At 42.7% G+C, this 26,490-nt stretch overlaps 1 protein-coding gene across 27 annotated transcripts in view; it reads right to left on the bottom strand.

The window, feature by feature from the left end:
* The window catches only part of RAPGEF2 (Rap guanine nucleotide exchange factor 2), a 960,874-nt gene that overhangs the window by 420,294 nt on the left and 514,090 nt on the right, over nucleotides 1–26,490 (bottom strand). For all 27 annotated transcript variants that reach the window (XM_085641742.1, XM_085641743.1, XM_085641745.1 and 24 more), the window contains one exon: nucleotides 25,910–25,985. In XM_085641742.1, coding sequence (XP_085497868.1) covers nucleotides 25,910–25,985 — 76 coding nt within the window. The remainder of the gene's footprint in view (nucleotides 1–25,909; nucleotides 25,986–26,490) is intronic.

The raw sequence follows: 26,490 nt of genomic DNA, 5'->3' as shown, positions 1-26,490 counted from the left end.
GTGAGAGCGCCAGAGAGAGATGGTTATTGTTTTTGTGAATCGGGCAACAGCAGCTGCTTGTGTGGCAAATATGGTCACTTTATAAAAACAGCATCTCTTGCACTCGACTCTCCACCGTGCCATGGGGGTTGTGTTCTTTCTTTTTTTTCTTTATTCGAGAACGTGTCATTGCCCTGAACAAGCTACCTTTTCTCAAAATGCGATCTCTTCTCTTAGTAAGGAGACACATATAAAATACGGGGTCTGCATACAATTTAATCTAGGCTTTTTCTTATAATAATGTTTTTGGGGTGATGGCATGGTGGGAGTACGCGTAGGAGAAGGGAAACTTAGATGGGCGCAGCTACTTTTCAAGTTAATCAGGTGTATCTACCGGCCTCTTAAAGGAACCGATTGCTGAATGATGTCATAATATGTCTTAAAACACATGAAGACGTCATCAAAGGAACTAGAATGCCTGTTGCTTGTGATTTTGAGCCATGCACAAGTGGGTAAATGGAACTTTTAATACTGCTGACTGAAACCAGGGTAGCCAAGGTGAGCCGTTCCTCAAAACTGTGCACTCACTACAATGTTATAGCAAGTGTTCCATAGAGGCAATTTAAGAGAAATTATTGCACGAGGCACGACACCCTGCAGCCTCAATCGGTGCGAATGCATATAGGAAGCACAATTGCGAATTAAAAATCAGCAGCCAGAAAAAGGATGCCCTGAGTAGATCTTGAATATAATATGCTGCTGACTGGACGACCCACTGAAACCAGCCCTGGATTTAAATACCGATCACATTACATCAGAGCCCTGGAGAAAGACATGGGCCAGTGATGCATTCCCATTGAAAATCCCCCCATTTGATGGCACAGGTCCAGTATGAAACATCCTCTACATAGTGAGGAATGCAGCTGGGCGTGAGGGTGAGGGTACAGGGCTCCAGAAATCGAAATGTCCAACTCATTTAATGCAGAAAATGAATTAACAAGCATTTGCAATGCAACAGGTCTCGCATTTACGTGAGTTTGAGCTATTGACATTGTAAATGACAATGCCTTTTATTTATGTTTTGGTTTTTGAAACATAAATAAAACGCATTGTCATTTACAATGCCAAAAGCTCCAACTCGCGTAAATGCGAGACCTTTTGCATTGCAAATGCTTGCTTTCCTTTTACAATATGGCTGCCTTATCAGTGCGCAAAGAATGAATTAGTAATCCAGCTCTTTCAGGTGTGATTTGGAGTGACGCCATGGCCCCATTTCCTGGCCTAGAGCTGTATCTGCGAGAGACAGATGCTGAGGATGAGTTTACGGCAGAGTTAGAGAGAGTTCTGGGGGAATCAAAGCCTCCAGTCGGATTCGCCCTGTATCACTTCAACAACTGTGGGCATGAGAGCGCATATGACCACTCAAGACATTCATGTACGCTGGAAGGACAGCCAGGGGCGTAGCTTGGGCAGTAAGATTGGGTGTGTGTCAGCATCCAATTTCCCATTCATCATGCTGGCATATAAGGTTAAAATACATTATATGACAAGCAGTGCACATGAGAGGAGCTTAAGATGCCGTGGAAAGGGAGAGGAATACGGATTAATAGAAGTACTAAATGAGAAAAACACACTATTTTGTAAACATTTAAAATTTTTAGTTCCTTCAAAGGCAGGTGAGTGTGTTTTTGTCAGGGTGTGTATGCGAAAATCACAGGTGAAATCCTACAGACGCCTTACTATACCCGAAAAAAAGCACCTGTACCCAATTATTCATCTGAAAATACATTTTTTGGGGGGTAACAACCCAAACACCCCCCATGTAGCTACGACCCCGAGGACAGCAGTACTCCGACTGTGAAAAGTAGTAACTGTGCATCAGAGGCAACACACAATTTGCCAGAGTTCTGCGGAATCGCAACTGAATTTGATGCCCAATAAATTAAATTTTACCTCATACTATTAAATAAACAGGCAATTTCCTTCTTAGTTACAGATTTGAGACTCAAGGAGGGGAGAGCGCAGGTTTTTATATTACCTACATCCGAGGAAGTCTTGGCAATAGAACAAACATATAGCTGTTGTCAACACTGGTGTTGATTGGAGGTGACAGCACAGGGAAATTAACAGGAGCTCAGAGGTTGCTTCATGACAACAAACTGTGAAATGGTAGAAGTGCACAGCTTCATCAGTCAGCCTACACCTGTGCTGCTGGGCAGAAAGTCATACTCTTCTTTGGTGACAGACCTCAAGCCACTGTGCAACTTCAAGCTGACCAAAAGCATGGATGCTTCCAAGCGTATCGTTGCACCTGAACACCGGCCCCTGGCTATGCCAGAATGCACCATGCCCTGCAAGTCTACTTCAAAAGGTTGGTCTGGAACACTAGACAACCCGAGTTAGGCTACTGAACATTAACCACCAGCACCTCACCCACTGTCACTGATGTACGACAGACAGGCTGCTTCAGTCTATGTCTTTGGCCATTGTCAAATTGAACAGCATGAAAAAGGATTCGAGCTAGACAGGAACAACTCAAGGATTTAAAACAATATAGGGGACTTATTTTTAATTTTGGACAGACTTTTGATACTACCTTACAGCTTGAATTGACATCTCTTCTGTACAGAGAGCCAGCGGAGTTGCTCGAGATGTGTTGTGATGTGGGTTTGTCAGGGAAGGCCCAGGATGAGCCTCACTGCAGCGTTCTGAATGGTCTGTTGTCTCTATAGTAGGTGTGCGTGCTGTGGTTCCCACGTAGAGGGTGCTGCCGTAGTCCAGTCGGCTGGTGATGAGGGCCTGGGTGACAGAGCGTCTCGTGCATAGGGGTAGCCACTTGAAGACTTGAGCTACTGATAACTTGTGAGAAAGTATGGTTGCAGTTATCCTATAGAACTTTGCTCGGGGTGCTAAGAAATATTGATCCCAAAGTTTTGTCAGACAACAAGGACCTTGTGTTAAATCTAGTGGAAGATATGATCACATGAACTTTGTCATCACTTTTATTGCAATTTTCCCCATGGTGTCTTGTATTTTACTGTGAGCAGAAGCGGCTCCCACACAGGGGTGGTTAGGGTGTTTGTTGCCCCGCTACTTTGAATTGCCACCCACATTCAAAAGAACGCAGTTTTGTGCATCTTATCTTTTGGTGCACATTTAATTTTTGTTTGTTGGGTCTTAGTATTGAAGCAGTGATTTGTTTGAGACAGAGAAAGTTGAGCTGGGGTGGGCTGGTGCAATTAATTATAAATTAGGAGCTGAATGGGACTGCTCTAATTACAGAAAACAGAATGTGAAACAGGTGCATTGAGAAATTTCTTTTAAATCAACATGTTCACATGTTTTCACTAATTCGTTTAGAAATCATAGCTAGATTCAGGATTTCTTCCTTTACCGAATATATTTTGTGCCAAGGGCCAGAAATAAAATGTCCTCATTGTTGTGGGTGTTTGCTGCCTGGCTATTGTATGTGGAAACAATCTCCTTCAGCCAAACACCCCCTTGGATCAGTTGGTGTCACTCACTTTGCTTACTCAATGAAACTTGAAGATGACTTTTACGCCCCACCAACTTCAACAAGTCACTAGTTGCTACTGACCGTGACTACAGTTTACATGGAAAATAGTTTAAAAACTGTCCATGGGGAGGAACGAGAGGACAGTTAACAAAACTACTTTTCTGGGTTGAAGGGCAATGGACCATCAACAGTCAACAAACAGAAATAGTCAAGATCTAGACTGTCCAGAGAGGGGCCTGCAAAACTCTGATCCATGCCCCTTGACAGGTATGTGGGCAAAGAGACGTCAATTGGACAATTAGACACTGAATCTGAAAAAGGCGATGTAAAATAAATTAGTTAATTAAAAAGCTAGGGATTTTGAAGTCTGCTTTTGCTTCAACAGATTACAGGAAAATATTCTATCCAGGCTCTCAGAAAATTAAAGCATAAGGCAAACCAAGATAGGCGAATCCCTACCTGGCAGAAAAGACGCATTGCTTTTCAAGGTGATAAAAATATTTCAAAGCGATCAGTTTTACTATGCTCCCTGTCCACGAGGTTAACATTATGCCACTGCCCAACAAAACAAAGTGTACTCATGCCAAATATACAAGAGGCAAAGGGCCTACATATTATATGTATGTATCTAAATAAATACATATTGCTCTGATCGGTTCGTAGAGACAGGACATTTAGTCACTTTGTGCAGTTATGTCACTGACGAGTGGGGTCATCTATATGGTGGGCTTCGGGGACAGTGTTCAACTTTGGATCATTAGCATTTTCACTTGAAACTACCCACAGAAGTTTTTAACTATGTGCATGGTTGGCCCTATACACACTACATGTCACAATAACCAGTTCTACAGTACACACACAGGAATCCGCTTAAAGTACCTCGTCAAAGGGCAGGAGGCCAAAGCTGATCAAAGAATTGTGATAGGGGCCTAAGAAGCCAAGAGGTCAGTCCACTAGGGCTCTGGGTGCTATTGGTTGACACACTTGTCTATTATCACCGAGCAGCCGTTGAGGTTGTAGTATGGCATCCACTATGCTTCTTATTGCGCTTCCCTGCAATACATTTTGTATGTTTAATAGGAGATGCAGAATTGCACTGAAAGATTCACTTGACTTGAATGATGAAAACCACCTTTGTCCTTATGCGTTTATGAATTTAAAATGTATTTCTTTGTTTGGCAACCTAGTTGTTGCTTGAATCTGTATCTTTGCCTGAATTAATTGGTGTGACACATCTATTACGATTGTATATGAAGACATGGAATCATGATCTACAATGTATTTTGCTTATATTCGTACTCCTGTGCGTCTTTTTTCAGTTTGCTTTGCACAAGTCCCTTTTGGTAACCACGTTATGATGTGAATAGCATGCACAAGATGGCGTTTGTTGTTGTGATAAAGGCTGTGAGGCCGAAATGAACTAGAGAGAAGTCACGCCCTGACAACAACCCGCTGTGTCAGAGCCCGTGTTGATTCTTTGAGCAGGGGCGCGTCGCCACCCCTACCAGCAGCAGCAAAACTTGAAAAATAAAACAATAAAAACAACAAACCATGTTTATTATCGTTTTATTTTTCTCCTGCCTTGTAGTCTTGGGGGCGATGTAACAGGATGACAGGCACTGAGGAGGAGTGGTGAGCACTGCATTCAGTGCGCAAGACGGTTTTGGCTGGCCAAACCATCATGCGCACTGACGCTCTCTCCAACCCAGCTGCATTGCCAGGTTGGAGAGAGCAGGCACAGGCTCCTGGGAGCGCAAATCGAGGGCGCTCAGGCCAATCCAGACACTGCTCTCATGCTGCGAGCCTGTGCCTGCAGTGGAGCCAGAAGAGGGACAATGTGGCAAGATTCAGGTAAGAGTTTTTTATTTATTTGTTTTGCCACCCCCCATCCCTCCCCCCAACTCCTTTACCCCGACACCAGCCACGACTGTCTTGGAAATGGGTGCATGGGAAATATATATATTTTAGTTACCGACTTGTGGTCACCAGTAGGTAGTTATAGTTAGGACTTACGTTTTCTGTTTAGCTATTAACTTTGGTGCCGTTTGGCAAATCTTCACTTCAGCTGCTGTCTTGAAAGGTTTGGGGTGATTCGTCAAGCGTGGGCCAAGAAAAAAGGGAGGGGGTCCCAAAAGGCGTTTTCCCCATGCAATTTACCATAGGGATTTTAAATACGACTGCAGTCCAAGCCGCTGGATAGAATTACACCAAATTTGGCAGAAAGCTAGCTCTTGGCCCACAAATAGCCCATTTTGTGGTTTGGTGTACATCCGTTCAGTAGTTTTGGAGTTAATAAAGAAAAAATAAAGTTTGGTGGTGACGTGAACAGTAAAGACTCCTTACTCACAATCCTAAGGATAAGAGAGATAGGTAAAAAATACAAAACGTACTAGATCATCAAAATAGACCTAATAGCATATTCAACAATTGATCTCCCATCAAGGAATATTTGAAAATTATTTATTTACTTATTTGAGCTCCGTTGATATTTAACATCGAATGATAACTGTGTCCCCACCAAATTTAGAATCATGTTTTATTGTAACAATTGTTGAATATACTATTGCGTCTATTTTGATGATCTAATAAGTTTTGTATATTTTACCAATCTCTCTTATCCTTGGGATTGTAGAGTAAGGAGTCTTTACTGTTCACGTCACCAAACGTTATTTGACACATATCTAGCACATGTTTTACAATAGCGGCAACGATATGAGCCCATTCAGGGCGAAATAATGGATAGACAAAAGGCCGTCCAGGCCGAAACGAGCTTGTCTGCCGATGGGAACAAAATAAAATATTTTGGATTATAGACTCGAGTGTGCGCCACACATGGTTTCTGCAAGCGTTTGGAAGAAAATATTGGCAGTGCACCTCTGCCAGCACCCACTCAGCAAGTGTGTAGGGGATTCCGGAGATCATCGATAGATAGATAGATAGATAGATAGATAGATAGATAGATAGATAGATAGATAGATAGATAGATAGATAGATAGATAGATTCATATATTCCAAGGTTGCCCTGCATTAAGACCCACACTCCTCCAGCTGTAGGATACAATCCTTTTATTTGACGAAACAGAAGTACAACCCTGATGATATTTAGTTCATTAGTCTAATGCATTTCGGAGCCTTTGCGCTCCTTCTTCAGAGACCGATTATCAGCACATCCAATTCAGGCTCCCACAATGCCACGCATTTCCGCACCAATTTTAAGACCTTCGGTATGCCATACTTGTAGTGCATGCTAGGAACTGTGGTTTAGTAACTGCTTAATGCAGGGCAACCTTGGAAAATATATATATATGTATATATATATTCACTGAAAAAGCCATAGGTTTCACACATGTTATAGTTAGCTGGACATTTTACTGATAAAAAACCATTGAAATTCCCCCGTTATAGTTAGTGCAGGCAACTATAACTCACGCGACCGCAATCCTCTGCTGATGCTAATACTGTATTTAGACACTTATTTGCCCATGTCTTCTTCCATTAAATTTTAGGTATACATATATTACAAATATTTTTTTTTCATAAAGACACATATGTCATCAGCAGAGGATTGCGGTCGCGTGAGTTATAGTTGCCTGCACTAACTATAACGGGGGAATTTCAATGGTTTTTTATCAGTAAAATGTCCAGCTAACTATAACATGTGTGAACCTATGGTTTTTTCAGTGAATTTGCAAGGTTTTTTAAATGCTAATTCCTAACTATAACGTGTGTGAAACCTATGGTTTTTTCAGTGAATTTGTACGGTTTTTTAAATGCTAAGTTACTTTACGCCATTCGTGGCGTGCGCGCCCACTTAACGCAGTTCGTTCCGTGCGCACCGCGCGCCCACTTTACGCAGTTAGTGCCGTGCACGCACGGTAGGCACGCGGTGCGCTACGCGTGCCCACGTTACGCTAGATGGGCCATGTACGCACGATGCGCTTCGCGCACCGTGCGCACATGGAGGACATATTATGCGCTTCGTTGTGAAAGGTAATCTTTTAATTTTCCATCAACTTGACTATGCCATGCACAAATGGTGCCCTTACGGGCACCATTTGCACACGGTGTGGGGAGAGTATGGATAATTTTTTCTAAAAAATTTAGCGTAATCGGCGAATTTTAAAAAAAAATTTAAATTGAGTTTATGGCCTTGGGGGGTCTTGGGGGACACCTTCATCAAGGCTAGGTGGTTAGGAGCTGTCTAAACAGCCCCTTTACATGTTTTTTCCCTTTGTTTTTCCACCCCCCCTCAGAGTGCGAGAGCGAAAATGGCGGCCGCCGCTTCCTGGTTTCGACCGATTCGAATGTTTACTAAGATCTAACAGCCAATCAGATTCGCGCTCGCGCACAGCACCGTACGCGTACGGTAAGCTTACCGTAAGCGCACGGTAAGCGCACCGTAAGCTGCCACAGATATATATATTGATTTAAATGCTATTTTCTCAGGAACTACTGAACAGATTTACACCAGACCTACAAAAGGCACTTCCTTGACCTGAGGACTACCTCTCTGCCAAATTTCAAGTAACTCTGTTCAGCCGTTCGGGCTGTAGCTGTGTCTAAAGGTCCTATGGAAAAATGCATGGGAAAAACGCGTTTTGGGACCCCCCTTTTTTCTCAGCCCCCGCTTGACGAATCCCCCCAAGACTTTCAGGGTAGGAGCGGAGCGTAGCGCCCCACCTATTTTGAAAATTTCGCGAGGATTCGTCGACCGGCGCCAAAGTTATTCCAAATAGAATGTTGCGGTTTTCCTATGGAAACAGGGTCCTAACTATAACTACCTACTGGCGACCGCCAGTAGGTAATATATATATATATTCACTGAAAAAACCATAGGTTTCACACATGTTATAGTTAGTGGAAATTTTACTGATAAAAAACCAATGAAATTGCCCCGTTATAGTTAGCGCAGGCAACTATAACTCACGCGACCGCAATCCTCTGCTGATGCTAATACTGTATTTAGACACTTATTTGCCCATGTCTTCTTCCATACATTTTTAGCTATACATATATTACAAATATTTTTTTTTCATAAAGACACATATGTCATCAGCAGAGGATTGCGGTCGCGTGAGTTATAGTTGCCTGCGCTAACTATAACGGGGCAATTTCATTGGTTTTTTATCAGTAAAATTTCCACTAACTATAACATGTGTGAAACCTATGGTTTTTTCAGTGAATTTGCAAGGTTTTTTAAATGCTAGTTTTTTTCCCTTATAATAAGCCCTGTACATTTGGTGGCCTACGGCCACCAAAAGCACAGGGGGTGGGGTAAGTGTGGATAGTGTTTTTTTCCATTGTAATAAGCCCAGCACATTTGGTGGCCTTCGGCCACCAAAAGCACAGGGGGTGGGGTAAGTGTGGATAGTGTTTTTTTTATTTTTATTTTTTTACCGTACGCTTACCGTAAGCGTACGGTAAGCGTACCCCGCGAAATTGCCGAAAAAAAAATAAAACCGTTTTTGCACTTGGGGGATGTTTGGGGACTCCCTCCACATGACTATGTGGGAGGGAGTTGTCAAAACAGCCCCTTTACATGTTTTTGGGCTTCCGATTTTAAAAATCTCTCTCAGTGCGAGAGACAAAATGGCGGCCGCCGCTTCCTGGTTTCGGCCGATTCGAATGTTTACTAAGATCTAAGAGCCAATCAGAATCGCGCTCGCGCACGCCACCGTACGCTTACCGTAAGCGTACGGTAAGCGTACCGTAAGCTGGCTCAGATATATATATTGATTTAAAGGCTATTTTCTCAGAATCTACTGAACAGATTTACACCAAACCTACAAAAGGCACTTCCTTGACCTAGGGACTACCTCTCTGCCAAATTTTGAGTAATTCTGTTCAGCCATTCGGGCTGTAGCTCGTTCTAAAGGTCCTATGGAAAAATGCATGGGAAAAACGCGTTTTGGGACCCCCCTTTTATCTCAGCCCCCGCTTGACGAATCCCCCCGAGACTTTCAGGGTAGGAGCGGAGCGTAGCGCCCCACCTATTTTGAGAAATTCGCGAGGATTCGTCGACCGGCGCCAAAGTTATTCAAAATAGAATGTTGAGGTTTTCCTATGGAAACGTGGTCCTAACTATAACTACCTACTGGCTATCGCCAGTAGGTAATATATACATACATACATACATACATATATATATATACATACACACACACACAATTAATTCTATTGGCTATCCATACTCTAGAGGGTACATGGAGGAAGTACGGTGAATAAGTCAATCATTTCTTGAGGTATACAGAGGTGTCTTCTTTGAGAAGTCTAGATGGCTGACAAAGTTATGTTGGGCTTCATCTTCTGTCAGGTGTTACACAGGGGAAATGCAATTCTACAGTGAAATAATGTTTAATCTAGTCAATAGATGAAATCTATCCACTTCTTCTAACAGGAGAGGTATTCCTTCCCAATGATCACGGGCATAGGGTGAGAGGCTGTCTATGTATAAAAAGATACATCCCCTGCCTGAAAAGGCTATACTGGTTACCATTTTCTCCTTAGAAAGTATAAAGTGGTGCCATTGCCAGATATAAGGGAATAGATGGAAAGAAGGAAGAAAGGAAGCTATGCCCCACTGTAACATGTAGATGCTAGCTAAAAACCAGATGCTCACCCGCAGACCTTTACTGGAAATTAGCACAGTGCCACGTTCACTGTAGTCGGGGTATCAAATTGTGACAATGGCACCTATTTGTTATTGTTATATGCATTTGTAGCACGCTCGGGTACTCCAGAGAGTGTCCCAGCGCAAAACCTGAGAGGATCATTTGCCAGAGTTTTAAAACAAGAAGGTTTTCAGCTTTTTCTTAAAGGTCCGGGAATCTTGGATGCTGCGAAGAGCCAATAGCAATGCGTTCCACGCCAAAGCGGCTTTCCGGACAAGGGAGCATCCACCAAGCGTTTGACAAAAGAACCGGGGGATCTGAGCCAGTAATTGGGAGGAGGAACGCAGCTGTCTCGCAGGGACATAAAAGGAGAACCTCTTTTGTAGATAACTGGGCGACCGACAGGATTTTAAATTTAATCCGCGCCTCCATAGGAAGCCAATGCAGATAGCGCACATTGAGGCGCACACTACTCCTGGGGAGATCCAAAAGGAGGCGGGCCGCTGAGTTCTGCACCACCTGGAGCTTATTCAACAGATAGCCAGGGGTCCCGACATACAGCGCATTAGCGTAGTCCAGGCGAGAGAGGATCTGAGCCCGAACCACGGTTTCATTTGCAGCCTTTGGAAGAAGAGGGAGAAATTTCCTCAGCATTTTTAAAATGCCAAAGCAGGAACCCGCCAACTTCTTAATCGCGGTTGCAAAGGTTAGGTTCTCCTCAAACCATACACCCAGATTCTTTACGGCGATGCCAGATATCTACTTTCCACTTGTTTATCTAAAAGAATGAAAACCAAGACAAGTTTCACAAACCTACCCCGCTGATCTGGTTGCTTGCATGCAAAGTCCAATCAATGGAAGAGGAGGCAATTGAGGAGGAAAAGTAAACCCTAAAATTAAGGTGTATCTGTGTTAACACACCAGACTGAGTTTATCTCCAAAATGAAAAGAAAACATTTAACTTTAGTTAAAATGAGAGACCTCTAAAGCAACACTTAATGATTAGAGCACTGCCAAGAATGCTCCCTTCTGCCAATATAAATGTTCAGATAAACTACAGAATGAGTATCTTTCAGATGTTTCTTACTTAAACAGCCATTTTATTAAACAAACTGAAATATTTGATATATCAGGCTGCTCATCAGCTCTTCCGTTTCCCAGCAACTGAATACTGAAAATAGATTTATTAGAAAAGGAACTGAAGGGGGTGTTATTTCTGTTTACGCAAAATAAATGTGTACATTACTACTACAGACTAGTAAGCACATCGTTTCGTGAAGGGACGACCATCTGGTTGCCTTGCCAATATCAAGTACGGCTTCCAATTTTAGGAGCGTCAGTGTAGCCAATCAGCTGCAGACGAATCAGGTCCTAATGCTGTTTGGCGAACCCTTTAATGAAAGCTCATAACACACAAATGTGTACATTATCAGCAAGATAAGGTCTGCTTCTGTGCAGCAGAGTAAGAGGATCTGGGCAAGTAACAAGTGAACAAATGTGAGAGTTGAGCATGTGTCACAACTGTCCAGCTCATCCCAGTATCTGCGCACAGGTGGCCTGCCGCTGAAGGGACCTGACCTTGGTGATGATCTGTGCAGGCATTGTAATATGAGTGGGCATTAATAAGAGTGAGTATGCACATCTGGAGTGTTTCCTTGATGTATGCAGAGTGCATACTGTACTATGTACTGAAGGTGAAATGTGCACCAAAGCAAAGTTTGGGCATAGTTCAACCTAGAGATGAATGTGATGCAACATTCCTATAATAAATCACGATACTGAATGCAGATCTAACAAATTATTTCCACACATCTGCACTATGAGTGACACTTAAAAATTCATTACTTTTTTTCTGGCTCTACTCTTAACAAGATTTGGACCTTTGATTCACCCTGCTGGGCCAAGTTAATTATCCAGTGATTTGGCCTGCTCCTCGGAGATGAGCGGGTGGGGGCAGACTGTGTATGAGCTATTTACTGCAACTGGCCTGGGTAGACTCAACCCCACTTAAACAAAGGAAAGTAGCACTATTTCTGGAGCTGGTCAAAGGAGCAGCTGCTCTCTGAAGGCCTCAGAGGAGGTTTTTCAATAGATGGTGCCATTTTTTTTTTAGTAGTAGTAAACCATGTATTATAGATAGTTGGAAGATAGTAGCGATAATATCATACAAATATATTATTTCAAGTGAAGATATTTTCACTAACTCAACAATTTCCAATAGGTGAACAGTAAGTCCTAATTCAAATAACAGTGTTACTGGCTAAAGCATCAACAGTCCTAACGATAACATCAACAGCATGAATATAAATAATGATGGTAATGAATTAATAAGAAAATGAAAAAAGAAGCGATTCCCTGATTGTATTTCCTAATTAGAAGAAAAATCTGAAATATTACCAGAAATAGAATATTAATTAGCTAGAAAGCGGTTCAAATTTGAATTAAAGTTCAAACAATGTCCTGCAATCTATAAATGAGTTTTTCATATGAAGCTATTTTATACATTTCAATAAGCCATTTATCATGTGTAGGGCATTGTGGTGTTCTCCAATGTCTTAATATACAAATGTTTCCGACAGTGAGTGCAATAGCTATCAATCGTCTTGTATGGTTTGTGAGATTTGGGAGATCAGTAACATCTTGTAATATAACTAATTTTTCCATTAAAGGAATGGACACTTGTATAACTCTGGTTAGAGAAGCAGTTATGGAAGACCAATATTCCTTCAAAATTGGGCATCGGAATAAAATGTGTAGTATATCACAGTCCTCCTGTGGGCACCTCTAACAGGTAGATTGTTGTAGTAAACCTGCTGACTTGAATTTTTGGGGTGACCAGTACCAGATTTGAAGAATTTTGAAAAGAGTAAATTTCATTCTGGCCTCTCTGATACCCTTATCCATGTTCATAATAACATCTTCCCATTCCTCATCGGAATAAACTACAGTAATTAACCCTTGCCATTTGACATGAAGTTGTGCTAGTAATGAGTATGAGTGTAATTTATGAGATTATAAAATCCAGAGACTGCACCTTTGAATTTTCCCCAAATTTTTAAGTATTTTAACACTGGGGAATCCTCAACTATCCAACTATCCAAGGAAATGGTTCTAGTCTACGAGATAGGGCTTGTTTTAGTTCTAAGTATTTCCCCTCTTGGGAGGCAAGGAGTTGAAATTCTATCTGAAGCATTTCAAAGGTTTTGAGCTCACCTTCTAAAGTGAGTAAGTGATCCAACGTTAGAATACCTGCTCTCTCCCATATATCCCAGGATATAGTCTGTTTACCTATTCTAATATCAGTGTTATGCCATATGGGGGCCTTTTCCACGCAGTCTGGGGTCACTCTTAAGGAGTTTGTGGGCATGTATCCAAATCTTAAGCATAGATTGAATAATGGGGTTGGAAGTTTGTAAAGCAGGTGATTTATGAGTGTACAACATGTGCAAACCTGAAGTTGCCTGTATAGTTTGTCTTTCAATGAGAACAGTAGTGGGGGATCATCTTGTCTGGGCCAAAGATAAACCAATTGAGATAAATGGAGGGCTGTATAGTAATGCTCAATACACGGTAAACTAAGACCCCCATATCGCCTGGGAGCAATCAATTTTGAGATTTTAAGTCTAGGTCTCAGGGATCCCCGAATAAAGGTTTTAATACCTTTGTCAATATCTCGCAATATTGATATTTTAACTGTCAAAGGCAACATACCTAAAACATAAGTGAAACGGGGCACTGTAATCATTTTCACTGCCCGTACTCTACCCTAAAAAGACAAGTTAAGATAGGACCATTTTTCATACTCTGACTTCGTTTTGGCAAAAAGTGGATCTAAATTATCTTGAATCATACGTTCTAAACCTGTGTTGATGTAAATACCTAAATACTTCAGGCGGTTCACTTTCCATTGAAAATTATAGCCCAAAATAGCTGCTTTCTTGTAACCCTGGAAAATGGTAGAGCTTCACTCTTATTCCAATTGACTTTGTAGCCACAAATGATCGAGAAGCGAGAAATGGTAGACATGAGTCTAGAGAGTGAAGTAGGCAGATCAGTAAGTGTGAGCAATATGTCATCTGCATAAAGAAGTATTTTTCAGATCCCTGCGGGTGTAGGAATGCCTGCTATTTGTGAACACTGTCCTATTACCGCTGCCAGGGGTCAAGTGCAAGAAAGAACAAAAGGGACGATAAAGGGCAACCTTGGCGGGTTCCTCTTTGCACTAAAAAAGATTTTGAAAGGAAACCCCAACAATTCACTTGTGCGGATGGTGTCTCATAACCATTTGATCTTAGAGATATATTCATTGCCTAACCCCAGCCTATGTAGTGTACGGAACATATAGCTCCATTCAATACGGTCAAATGCCTTCTCGGCATCTAAGGACAAGGCTACTCTGTCTTCTCCAGCATCCTTGGAAAGCCAGAGTATGTGAGCCAAAGTGCGTAGATGGTTACGAGAATTTCTGCCTGGCATGAATCCCACTTGAGAATTATGTATGAGTTTTGCAATAACTTGTTTGAGTCTTTTGCCGAGAAAGGTGGCTAATATTTTTAAATCTGTATTCAGAAGGGAAATTGGACGATAGTTACTGCAGTATAATGGATCTTTCTCAGATTTGGGAAGGACCGTTATGATAGCTTTATTTGCGAGAGACGAGAGGCTACCAGTTTCCTCTGCTTCTTTATAGGCCTCATAAAGGGCGTCTATTGCTTCTGGTTTTACCCAATGTTAAAATTCCCCAGGAAAACCATCTTCTCCCCGTGCTTTATTGTATGGAAGATTTGAGATTGCTTGGGCAATTTCATCTTTTGTTATTTCGCCTGCCAGTATGAGCCAATCCTGTTCATTGAGGCGGGGGAGTGTTATTTTATCAAAAAATTCCTGATCTTTGTGGTGATCATCATCAACCTATGAGCTATACAACTTCTCATAATAATCCGCAAATGTATTAGCTATTTCCTGAGTCTCCGTTATTAGCTTACCTTCAGAATTATAAATAGCTGGAATAGCTGTCATAGCTTCTCTCTGTTTTAATCGTGCCGCTAGTAAATGACCAGCTTTTTCTCCTTGTTTGTAATTTCGAGGCTGAAGTCTATATAACATATATTCTGCTTTCAAAGTATATAGTGTACTAAGCTCCATTTTAGCCTTTTCCAATCTACATCTGGAAGCTTCTGTTGGATTGGTAAGGTGTAAAGAACAAATTGATTGCCAATACTGATAAATAGTTTGAATAATAATGAAGAAAGCACGGGAGAACACAAACACACCGCGTCAGTACTAATTAATAGTATTTATTAGAAGAACATCCTTTTTGTTCATTTGAATTTTTATCCATGAATGATTTGAACACACAAGCCAAAAAACACCACGATGAATTTTACAAAAATACAATACAAGAAAATTGAAGACAATGACTAGCTGCCAATTTGGCAAATCTTACCATTAACACAAACTAAATCATTCATACACCACTCCTCATTCATAAAAACACACACTCATATATCCAATCCTTGGTTCCCTATATTTACAATTTAAATGGATCAAGGACCTCACCAAACACGGAAAAGGTTAGCCAACTTAATTCGATGTGCATAAATCCTACTGTTGGTAATTCATTCTAAAGTTTAACACATAATTCTTTTTACAGTGCACAACAAAAAAAAAAACTTAGACCAGTGTTTGGTATCGCAAAAGAATAAAGGTCTACGCGTTTCGAACCCACAATATTTTGAGCAAAGGGGTTCTCTTCAGGACCAAGACACAAGTAACGGCTCACCAATGAGTACAATTTCGGAATTCTCTAATTGAGACCATATGTTAATGACCAGGATTAACGTGGTGTTAAGTGAGGCAACTGCCTCAGTTGACTTGTCACCTCTCGTTTAATTTAAGCCATTTTTAAACAAGCCCGGAGCTGCCGTATGCTTTGAATGTAATAGAAAAACTCTGTAAATGACCCAACGGTCTGTAAGGATCCTTCAGGATGCCACCAAGTCTATTCCGTGGCAGAGACAATATTCTTTAAACGTTTTGACCGGCAGTGTGCAGTTCCAACTGGACAATATTCTTTAAACGTTTCGACCGGCAGTGTGCAGTTCCAACTGGAACTGCACACTGCCGGTCGAAACGTTTAAAGAATATTGTCTCTGCCACGGAAAAGATTTGGTGGCATCCTGAAGGATCTTTACAGACCGTTGGGTCATTTACAGAGTTTTTCTATTACATTCAAAGCATACGGCAGCTCCGTGCTGGTTTAAAAATGGCTTAAATTAAACGAGAGGAGACAAGTCAACTGAGGCAGTTGCCTCACTTAACACCACGTTAATCCTGGTCATTAACATATGGTCTCAATTAGAGAACTCCGAAATTGTACTCATTGGTGAGCCGTTACTTGTGTCTTGGTCCTGAAGAGAACCCCTTTGCTAAAAAAATTGTGGGTTCGAAACGCGTAGACCTCTTTCTTCTTTTGCGATACCAAACACTGGCCTAAGTTGTTTTTTGTTGTGCATTGTAAAAAGAATGATGTGTTCTGAGGGGATAAGCAGGAAAAAATAAGGCTAAGGATTGCAAAATTTAGAGCCCAGGAGATTAGAGGAAACAACAACTGGTGACTGCAGTGTGTCCGCCAGAAAAAAAAGAAAACTTTCACCGTGCAGTGAATCATTACAGGTGTTAACGATTGTCACTGTAAGGTGGTACCATCCTTAGTTATAACAAATTGTTTTTGTTTTTTCTTAATAATGTACACATATTGTAGTCCCTTTAAGGGAACCCCCAGAAAACCGTTGTGGATATTCCTTTGTATGTTTGTTCTCCTCCACCCCACTTCAGGAACTCCCATCATCCAACCCGTAATACGCCCACCGTTCCCCTATATTATAGAGTGTTTTTGGGGGTATCCACGTGCTACGCAAATGGGTTCTTCTAATTTTGTACTTCTGTCTCTGCCTGTCCTCCATCATGTATACAATTGTAAACTGAAGTACAGTATTGAGTAGTGAGTATGAAATACAATATTTTTCCCTTTTGTCAGTAAAAAGCAATGACTAGACATAAATTATTGGAGGGTGCTGTTGTTTTCCTGCGGACTGAGGAGTTAGCTCAGTACACCTCCCTTGAGTAGATCTTGGACTGCTCTATTCCGCTACCCTGAGTCAAGTGCAACAGCAGGGTACTTGGTTCCCAGAAGAACCAAGATTGAGGACGTACTACTTGTGAAGGACCCAGATCCTTCGCAAATACTATCCCACCATCTTATATTGGCTCTCAGCACAGGGATCAGTTTTATCCATTTCTGGGACACACAAATAACATTTGATAAGTCCAGTTTTGGAGCACGCTGTTTACGCATAAATGAACAAATAGCAGAGCGGAAGGCTCCGAGAAGGGTTGCAAAGTTTGGTTGTGTGAACTCAAGATGTGGGAAAGGAAAGCCCCCACACATATACCGATGTGAAGATGCTGGTTGGGGTGTTAACTATGTTTACTGGGACCCGTTTTCATTGCCGAAGGATGTGATGGTGGGGTGGGATTTCACAGAACTGTTTTCATTTGAGGCATCCCAGGTCATTGCATCCTTTGAATCCCAGAGCTACAAACACTAGGACTGCATTAGGAGGGCACCTCTCTATAGGATCAGAGACTGCGAGAAGTACATATTGACCCACTAAATAGCATCAAATACATCACGAGGTGGACAGGCTGAAGCAGTGACTGCAATGACTATACCAATGAACTCAGCTTCTGCCATAACATGAGGCATAGCAGAAGAGGTTACTGGTATTTAATATATGCCGTAGTCATGGGCGGCAGTCACCTGATTTACAGGGGTCGCAGGTAAATTGCCTGGTCAGTAATTGTTAATTATCAGGATGGCTGCTCAATATAAGAAAATACAAGGAGGAATTTAAAAAAGGATTGCTCCACCTCCTGTGTATTGTCAAAACTATGTGGCCACTCTCTGGAACATATGTGTAATGAGATACCCACAAACCATTGTGCAGCAGCTCTAAGTTACAAAGTCAGTCTCTGATGTATGCCCAAGACCAAACCTCTCTGTGCATGTGCAGTAAGCAACCTGAAACTCGTTTTTTAGGTCGAGGACTACCGGTCTGCCGAAAGGCAGAACCGGAAGTCGGAGATTTAATGACTTGGAGAAGAGGGGCTTGAAACCGCTCCTCTTCTCCCCTGTTCTCCATTGGCTGGCCTCGTAAATGCTGGCCAGCCACTGGAGAAGAGGTCAGTCACTCCGATTAGGCCCCGTCCTTTTCGGATCGGGGGGCGTGTTTTTAGCGAGAAGTCTCAAGGAGGAGACAACAGCAAAACACGCCCCCGAATCCGAAAAGGACGCTGCGTTTCTCCGAGGCATTTCTGCCTCGGAGAAAGGCGGTGGTGTCTTCCGGTGCCCTCGTTCCTCTTTACTTGTTTTTCCACTGGCCTGTTTCGAATCCTCCGTTTTGTTTTATGTTATGTTATGTTATGTTATTTATATTTTTATAGCGCACAGCTGCCCCAGCAAAGGGGCGTCCTGGCGCTTTGACAGACACTATAACATAACACACAATAAAAGAAAAAGAAATTAAACAAACACGGGAAACAGGAAAGTTTTAATCGCCTGCCTAAAGGCGAGCAGGTCTTCAAGAGCTCGGATGTGTACCGGAAGCGAGTTCCATAAACCTGCCGCGAGCACCCTAAAGGAGCGGCCACCCATACTGCTCAATTTAAAGCGTGGACAGACAGCCAGATGAAGCCCCTCCGATCTCAAGGATCTCAAAGGAATATAGGGCGTGAGTAGGTTGGCAAGTGCCGGCGGCGAAGAAGATTTCAAAATTTTAAAGGTCAGGCACAGCGCTTTAAACTGGATTCGCTGTCTGACCGGGAGCCAATGTAAGGCCGTGATGGTACCAGACACTGAACAATGTCTAGGGAGGCCCACTATGGCCCGTGCCGCGGCATTTTGTACCCTTTGGAGCCTAGAGGCCTCCGCTTGATTCACCCCTAACAGCAGTGAACTGCCGTAGTCCAGCCGAGATAGTATAGAGGCCTGGACCACAAGCTGTCTGGTAGGGGGATCAAAGTACTTTAAAACCGGCCTTATTCCCCGCAGAATGCCATAGCACGTGGCAGCCACCTTCTTGGTGTGGTCCCTGAAGGTGAGCGCAGAGTCCAACCAGATGCCTAAATTTCTCACTCCAGAAGCTGGAATGGGAGTGACACCCAACTCTGATGGCCACCACTGGTTACCCCATAGCTCAGCGTGCTTCCCTAGTACCAACACCTCTGTTTTGGTGGCATTCAACTGAAGGCAGTTGGTGCGAAGCCAGCTTGCTACTGCCATCAGACCCGCTCGGAATCTGGGGGCCTCCACCTCAGGGTCTCCACTAAGTGTCACCGCTAGCTGTGTGTCGTCCGCATATGAGGCCATCGTAAGACCCCACTGTTTGACGACACCAGCCAGCGGTTTCACATAGAGGTTGAACATAGTAGGGCTCAACGAGGATCCCTGTGGTACCCCCAGCTCCAGGGGATAAGTGGCGGATTGGCCAGGTGGTATAGCCACTTTAAAGGATCGATCCGATAAAAAAGACCGAAACCACTGGAGAGCGAGATCAGTCACTCCCGCCTCCTGTAAGCGTTGGATCAGTATATGGTGGGACACAGTATCGAAGGCAGCGCTTAGATCTAATAGTAAAAGCGCTGCAGTACGACCTGAGTCCAGTACCTGGCGAAGATGTTCCGTGATGTAGAGTAATGCCGTCTCGGTACTGTGTCCCGACCGGAAGCCGTTCTGACTGGGATCCAATATCTGGTTGCGAGCCAGATGCTCAGACAGAACAGAGTTGACGTGGGCTTCTGTTACTTTGGCAATCCAAGGCAACAGGGATATGGGTCGATAATGTTCTGGCAACCGGGGGTCAGAGTTGGCTTTTTTTAGTATAGGAGTAACCACTGCCTGTTTCCATGCCGTGGGTACCGTTCCGTTGGACAATGACATATTGATAAGATTCAATATGGGGTCACGGCACAGTGGGGAAAGTGTGTTGATAAAGGCTGGCTTTAACGGGTCTGAGGGAGAACCTGACTTGACCCTGAGGCTAAGCCTATCAAAGGTCTCAATAGTCAGTTCAGGTAGCATAGCAAGGGTCTCATATCCCATCGTATCGGGGACAATAACCTCTCGGTTCTGGTGGAGTGTGTCAAAACCTTGGTAGATTTTTTCCACTTTCTCCACAAAAAAGGAGGCCAGCTTATCACAGTGGGAGTCTGTGCAAATCACCTCTGAGGTGGATCTGTTTTTCATAAGGTCCTTCAGTACCTTAAAGATCAGTTTTGATGGGTTGGGGCTGGTAGCAAATTCTTGAGCGTAAAATGCGGCTCGTGTTCTGCAAATAGCTCTATGGTAGAACTTCAGCTCAGTAAAGTACCGAGTTTTCAGAGCAGGGTCATAGGATCTTCTCCATTCCCTCTCTGTTTTTCGGCAAGCTTTTTTCAGTTCTGCGAGTGACTCATTATACCAAGGACTAGGTGTTTTTGTCCGGCCTTTCGACCACCGTAGAGGTATGAGAGAGTCCAGGGCATCGGTGATCCAAGCGCAGAACTGTTGGTAACCTTGTTCCACATTAATAAAGGTGCTCAGAGGTTTCTGTTCCAGTATGCTATAAAACTCTTCAAGCCTAAGCTTGTGCCAAAGCCTTTTTATAATAGGTCTGTCCACAGCTATAAAAGGCTTATCGTGGACCGGACAAAAGGCTTCTACCAGCAGATGATCAGTCCACCCCATCAGCCTCGGATCTGACAACCTCACCCCATCAAGTGTGGAAAAGAAGGGGTCCAAAATATGGCCCCCTGAGTGGGTTGGAAGGGTGACGAGCTGAGTGAGTAGAAGAGCTTCAAGGTTCGCCAGCAGAGTGCTCACAGTAGTGGATGACCCATTATCAAAATGGATGTTAAGGTCCCCCACGATGTTGAAATTGGCACAGCCGAGTGCTATAGGACTGACCATATCGGCCAGTGCGGACCTGAAGACAGAATCATTGCCGGGAGGACGGTAAATGAGCATACCACTGAAAGTGAATTGATGGGAAAAAGCGACTTTGAAAATAGCACTTTCACATGCAGGTAGTCCCGACGGTTTCCATTCAGCTGGAAAGCAGGATTTGACTGCCATAGCATTATGTAAATGAATGCCACGTTACAGATTGCTAATTGTTTTAATATCTCCTTCGAGCCACAATCTATATTTTTGCATGTGTGCTTTCCCACATGAAAGATACTTACTTTGTTTGGCATTTACGTGATACTTTGTGTCAGCGAAAGAAGCAGCTGAGTTTCCTGACTACGCGTTTAAATAGGAGTTGTCACAACACATTCCCTTCCCCTTGAAAGCCAACTTTCAATTTTTTGGAAACTGGGCTAATATCATCGAGTTTGTCCCGGCTGAAGCTACAGAGAATCCCCAAATACCCTCAGATCCCTTCATGAAATGGGCTCGATCGAGTGCGTCATTTTGCTTGTAGGAGTTTTTCGAGGTTTGTTTTGCCCCAGCTGGCGTTGTTGTTGGTAAATAGGGAGCGCAGTGTGTTCTGGGAGGAGAGTGGCGAGTCTGTCAGCAGCCTGTCGTATCTTCACAACGGGTCAGTGTGCACCCTGGGGTGGTGGGGTGCCTGCTGAGCGCAGGGGGCTGGGCGTCCTAGGCTCGCAGTAAGAGGCGCTGTCTCTGATAGCGAGGCAGCCAAACAGGCTGCAGGGACGGAATCCGCAGAGGTACCTTCTTCATAAGAAAGCGTTCCTGCTGCTGCGATCTGGTTACTGTTCGGAATCCCTTCATTAGCATATCTGATTAAAACACCCAGTGCCCCATTTCTGCTCCCAGCGTGAGGCAAGGCAGAGGGACGAGTCCCGGGGTCCCCTTATCATTCCCACTCAGGCTTATCCCCAAACCACCCACAGGTGAAATTGTGATGCAAAGTACCTGGCTAAACACAGGCTGGGCTCTCCCGCCCCCTCTGTAAACACCACACTGTTTGCCCTATTATTGGATAAAACCTCCCAGAGGAGGATGCGCCGCTCTGAGATACACTGGGGCAGATTTACAAGCCCCTTGCGCCACTTTTGTGTCACTTTTCCCATGTTAAAAGTGACGCAAAAGTGGCGCAAGGGGCTTGTAAATCTGCCCCACTGTTTATTTGGTTGTGGTTTTAAAACACGTAATCCCGCAGTAATTGCTTTTCTGAATCAAGAGGTAAATGGGTTTGCACTAAGAAACCTGCCCCGGGACAAGCAAATCTTTAAATTATTACTTTGGCTTCATTAAAATAATGGCCCGTATCCTCACAGATGAAGAGTCTTTTCCAGGCGACTCATCGCCGGGTTGACTTCTTGGATTAGGGCTCTTTATTGATTCCGCACCTGTGAGTTTCTTTCTTCTGGGCTCATTTTACATGGAGGTCTCACTGAATCCCGCGCTTTAACTGAATTCAATGGATTCTTTAATTTGAAAATGCATAAACGGCACTATCCAGCCATTTCATTCATTCAAAATCGGGATTTATTGCGATTATTTTTTGTGTCCCAAAAAATTGAACATCATAAAAATATCAGTGAATTCTTGAGTTAAAGGGACTGATGTAGGACATAAATGTAGTCATTGATTTAAATGACGTGTGTTACTCGCACAGTGTGTTCTTTATCCCTTTCCAAATATGTATGTTGTAATATTAATATCAAGAACAAAAGGGAGAGCTAGGGACAACAAGGAGGGGTTGTGTCCGTTTCCCTGAATTTAGATAAGCTTAGTCAAAGGAGGACACGCCCAGTGTAGTATGGTACGGTCAAATGAAGCAAATGTTTGGGAACCCACCAAGTGGGTTAAAAGACCCCTCACACACCAACCTGGTTGGTGTCATGCTTCATCATCGGGGCCCCAACCGGGCGGCCGAATGCCTCCCGGTTGTGCTGCGACGCCTGACTACAGCGGAGCTGGTGTAGTGCAAAAGTGTGATGTGGTGATAATTAAAAAATACCGCTGAGAGTCCTTACCATTGGAAGATTTATTATTGGCGGCTCAGGGTATTGGTTAAAAAGATATGTGGTGCAACTAAATGGAGAAATAATTATCTATTAGTTGGCTATGTGGGTTCCCAAACATTTGCTTCATTTGACCGTACCATACTACACTGGGCGTGTCCTCCTTTGACTAAGCTGTTGTAATATTAACACATCTTTCTTATGTAAATATGCACACAAATACACACACATATAGACATACATTTATCATATGTGGTAGTGATGAGTTTAGAATGTTATCACTTACCACTGCGAAGATGTGTTGTTTTGTTAAAATCCATTTTGTTAATATTTCCCTGCAAGCTAAAAACAAGCATTTACAATGCAATGGTCTCGGCATTGGTAAAGTTAGAGCTATTGGCATTGCTCATGACATTATTTTTGTTTATGTTTTTGTTTTTAAAACATTTAAAGAAACGGCATTGTCATGAGCACTGCCAATAGCTCTAACTTTAACAATGCCGAGACCGTTGCATTGTAAATGCTTGTTGAAACTGCAAAAGTGGATGCAGCTGCGCATGTGTTAGGCTGGGCGAAATGTTACTCGCCCTGAAGGCACAAGGCAGCGTTGTGTGGTCAGGGTGGTGGGCGCAGCATTTTTCAATGCCAATGAATTAGCTTCTTAATGGGCGTTATGTCCTGTGGCCCAGGGCGAGGTCCACATAGCGAGAGAGAAGACAGGCAGGCTTCTTGTTCTTTCACTTTCAAAGAAAGCAATACAAGTGGAGCGCATGCAATGGAAAATGGAAAGCTGAATGTCTTTCATTCTTGTCCTGCATGGAAGGTTCAGTGGATGCTTGCAATCTTCACCAAAAGAGCAGCATATAAAAAAATATGTGACCTAAAGGCAAGTGGTGATTGTTAGTTAGCTTTGATTGCTTGCAATGAGAGGAGTATGTATTTTTTTTGTGTAAGCGAACAATCGTTTTTTGTGGAATAACATGCCCTTTTAGATCTCGGCAAGGCACTTTGAGATGAGCAAAACTGAAAATGTACGATTTACTAGCAAAGAATCGCACTGTTTCTTATTTAGAGTTTAAGTCACATGTTTAAGGACATAAATGCAGCATGCAAAGCAAACATTTCTGTGAGTAAGGAAAGTTTCCTTTGTGGTTGAGCTAAGCTTTTTTTCCTGAAAAATGAGTTTATTTCTAACATGGTTGAAATTGCTGTTATTTCGGTTATTTCATGATTAATACTTTAAAACATGTACTAAAGCTTTTTGCAACCTTGCTGTCATTAGTTATAACTGCTATTTGAAGCTTTTCGATTTTTAACTACTGTAACTGGGGATCCTCGTTTGTCACACTGTGACACATATTTCTAAATAGGGAGATAGATCTGCTGTCTAAGGCCTAAGAGTGTGGCATCTTTTTAGTGTTCCATCACGCCCCTACCATTGCAATCGTCTATTACTGCATGACTGATGACAAATGTGGAAAAACAGGAAGGGAGAAATCAAAAGGAGATGCTTTTGAAATTTTGAAAAACGATTGCTGGCCCTATCAAGTGGAAGTCCATAGAGTATTTTCACTGCCCGTGGGTTTGAACCCACTGTTTTGGGGAAATTATGCTATGAAATTATTGTTTGACTCCGTTTTTCAAAAGTCTTATAGGTGAAGAGTGTGCAATCCTCACATACACCACAGGGATGAGACAGGTTTCCTTGCCACACTGAGCTTTTGAATATTCTACGACTGTCCTTTCAGACTTGGAGGTAAAAGCTATAGTATTTTTCACAGTTTGAAAATTAGGCTGCAATGTTGCACAATTTGGACACATTTATTTTTACATTTTCTCGGGTAGTAAACTCCTTCACCTCTCTTTGAGAAAGTGGGCTTGTTCCTTAGGCTCACTTGCAAAATGCAGCTTGAGGCAGTGACATATGCCCTACCAGTTTCAGAGTTCACCAGCCTCCACTGCTCCAGACACAGAGAGAAAGAGATCAATAAAGTAATTGTGCGTGCACACACACCCAGATCAATTATATTAGATGTAGACAAAAAGAATAGTCTTATCTGGTCCACAGAGTCCCTTTACACCCTCCTAGAAAGGGTGTGTCACCGAAACCCATTCAGTAGCCACCTTAGGTTCAGCATCCGTTTTAATAAAATTGCTGGTACTGAACTTATTGAAGTATTTCAATTAACCTGCAAGTGGCTTCATAATCACTGGTATGTTATATTTTGTGATTCAGGCTTCTATAAACTCTATACATGGCCTTACCAAGAGTTACTTTGGAGCTCACGGGTCACAAGAACTGGCATACAGTCAAGATATCCCAACAGATGGCAAACTCTAAAGCAAAGAGGCCATCGATAAGCCTCGTTTATTTTCCAAAACTGGGGAGGAGTCCTAACAGCAAGCTTTAGTTGAAAAAACAGGTGGAGAGACCTGCAACAGACTTACAGTTCTGGTCGCACCCAGGAATGTTTAAGAAAACTGCGGTTGCTGCTGCCAAATAAGGGAATTACTTTTGTTCCTATGAGTTTTGACTTTCTGTAATCCATTATGTTCGGCCATCCCACCTTCATTGCCAGTATAATATTTAACAATTTTCTTTTTATGTAAATCGATCGGAAAAATTGTCCATGTTTTTTGATTTATCAGTTCCATACTATGTCCTAGGCAAAACTTGCACATGCAACACATTACTTGAAAAATTATTTTATCTTAATCAAGAAAACCAAAATTGGAAATCCTGTGATCTGAAGACTGATAAACTACTTACCACAATCATCTCGGAAGGCTCTAAAACAATGCATTCACAGCCACGCCTGAAGCTTCCTGCTGACCGCTTGCCAAAACTGCGGAAACACAAAAACATTTGAAAGTTTAAACTCAGCAAAATTAGAGCTGCAAGAAATCCCAAATGAGAGCTTAATCCCTCCCAGGACAATTCGACACATTTGAAATGGCAACACACATCCGCGCAGGAGCCTAGCCGGCGTGAGAAGATTCAGTTTCCCTCCAAATCAGTCATTACTGCAAAAAAATCTGGTCGCTACTAATGCATTTGAGATCTTTGAGAACCTACTGACGCTGCAACACAAGTGAAGTTCAACCCAAGGATGCAAATCCCGGTGAAGTTCTCCTTTAGACAAACTCAGGAATGTATATTAAACAAACCACTGTCACCTACTACCATACTCCCACACTCCCAGGTACATCCTAATTTTTATACGATTTGCCCATAAAAAGAATTCAACAACATGTCTTTATGAAAACCATATAAAGTGTAGCATCAATATTCGTTCTGGAATACAAACTAACAAGGAATTGTCCAGCACGTGAATCTACTTTAAGTCCTGC

The sequence above is a fragment of the Triturus cristatus genome, chromosome 2_2, assembly GCF_964204655.1.
Source record: "Triturus cristatus chromosome 2_2, aTriCri1.1, whole genome shotgun sequence".
Classification (NCBI taxonomy): domain Eukaryota; kingdom Metazoa; phylum Chordata; class Amphibia; order Caudata; family Salamandridae; genus Triturus; species Triturus cristatus.
Note: the sequence above shows the minus strand (reverse complement) of the source record. Positions and strands in the feature narration are given on the sequence as shown.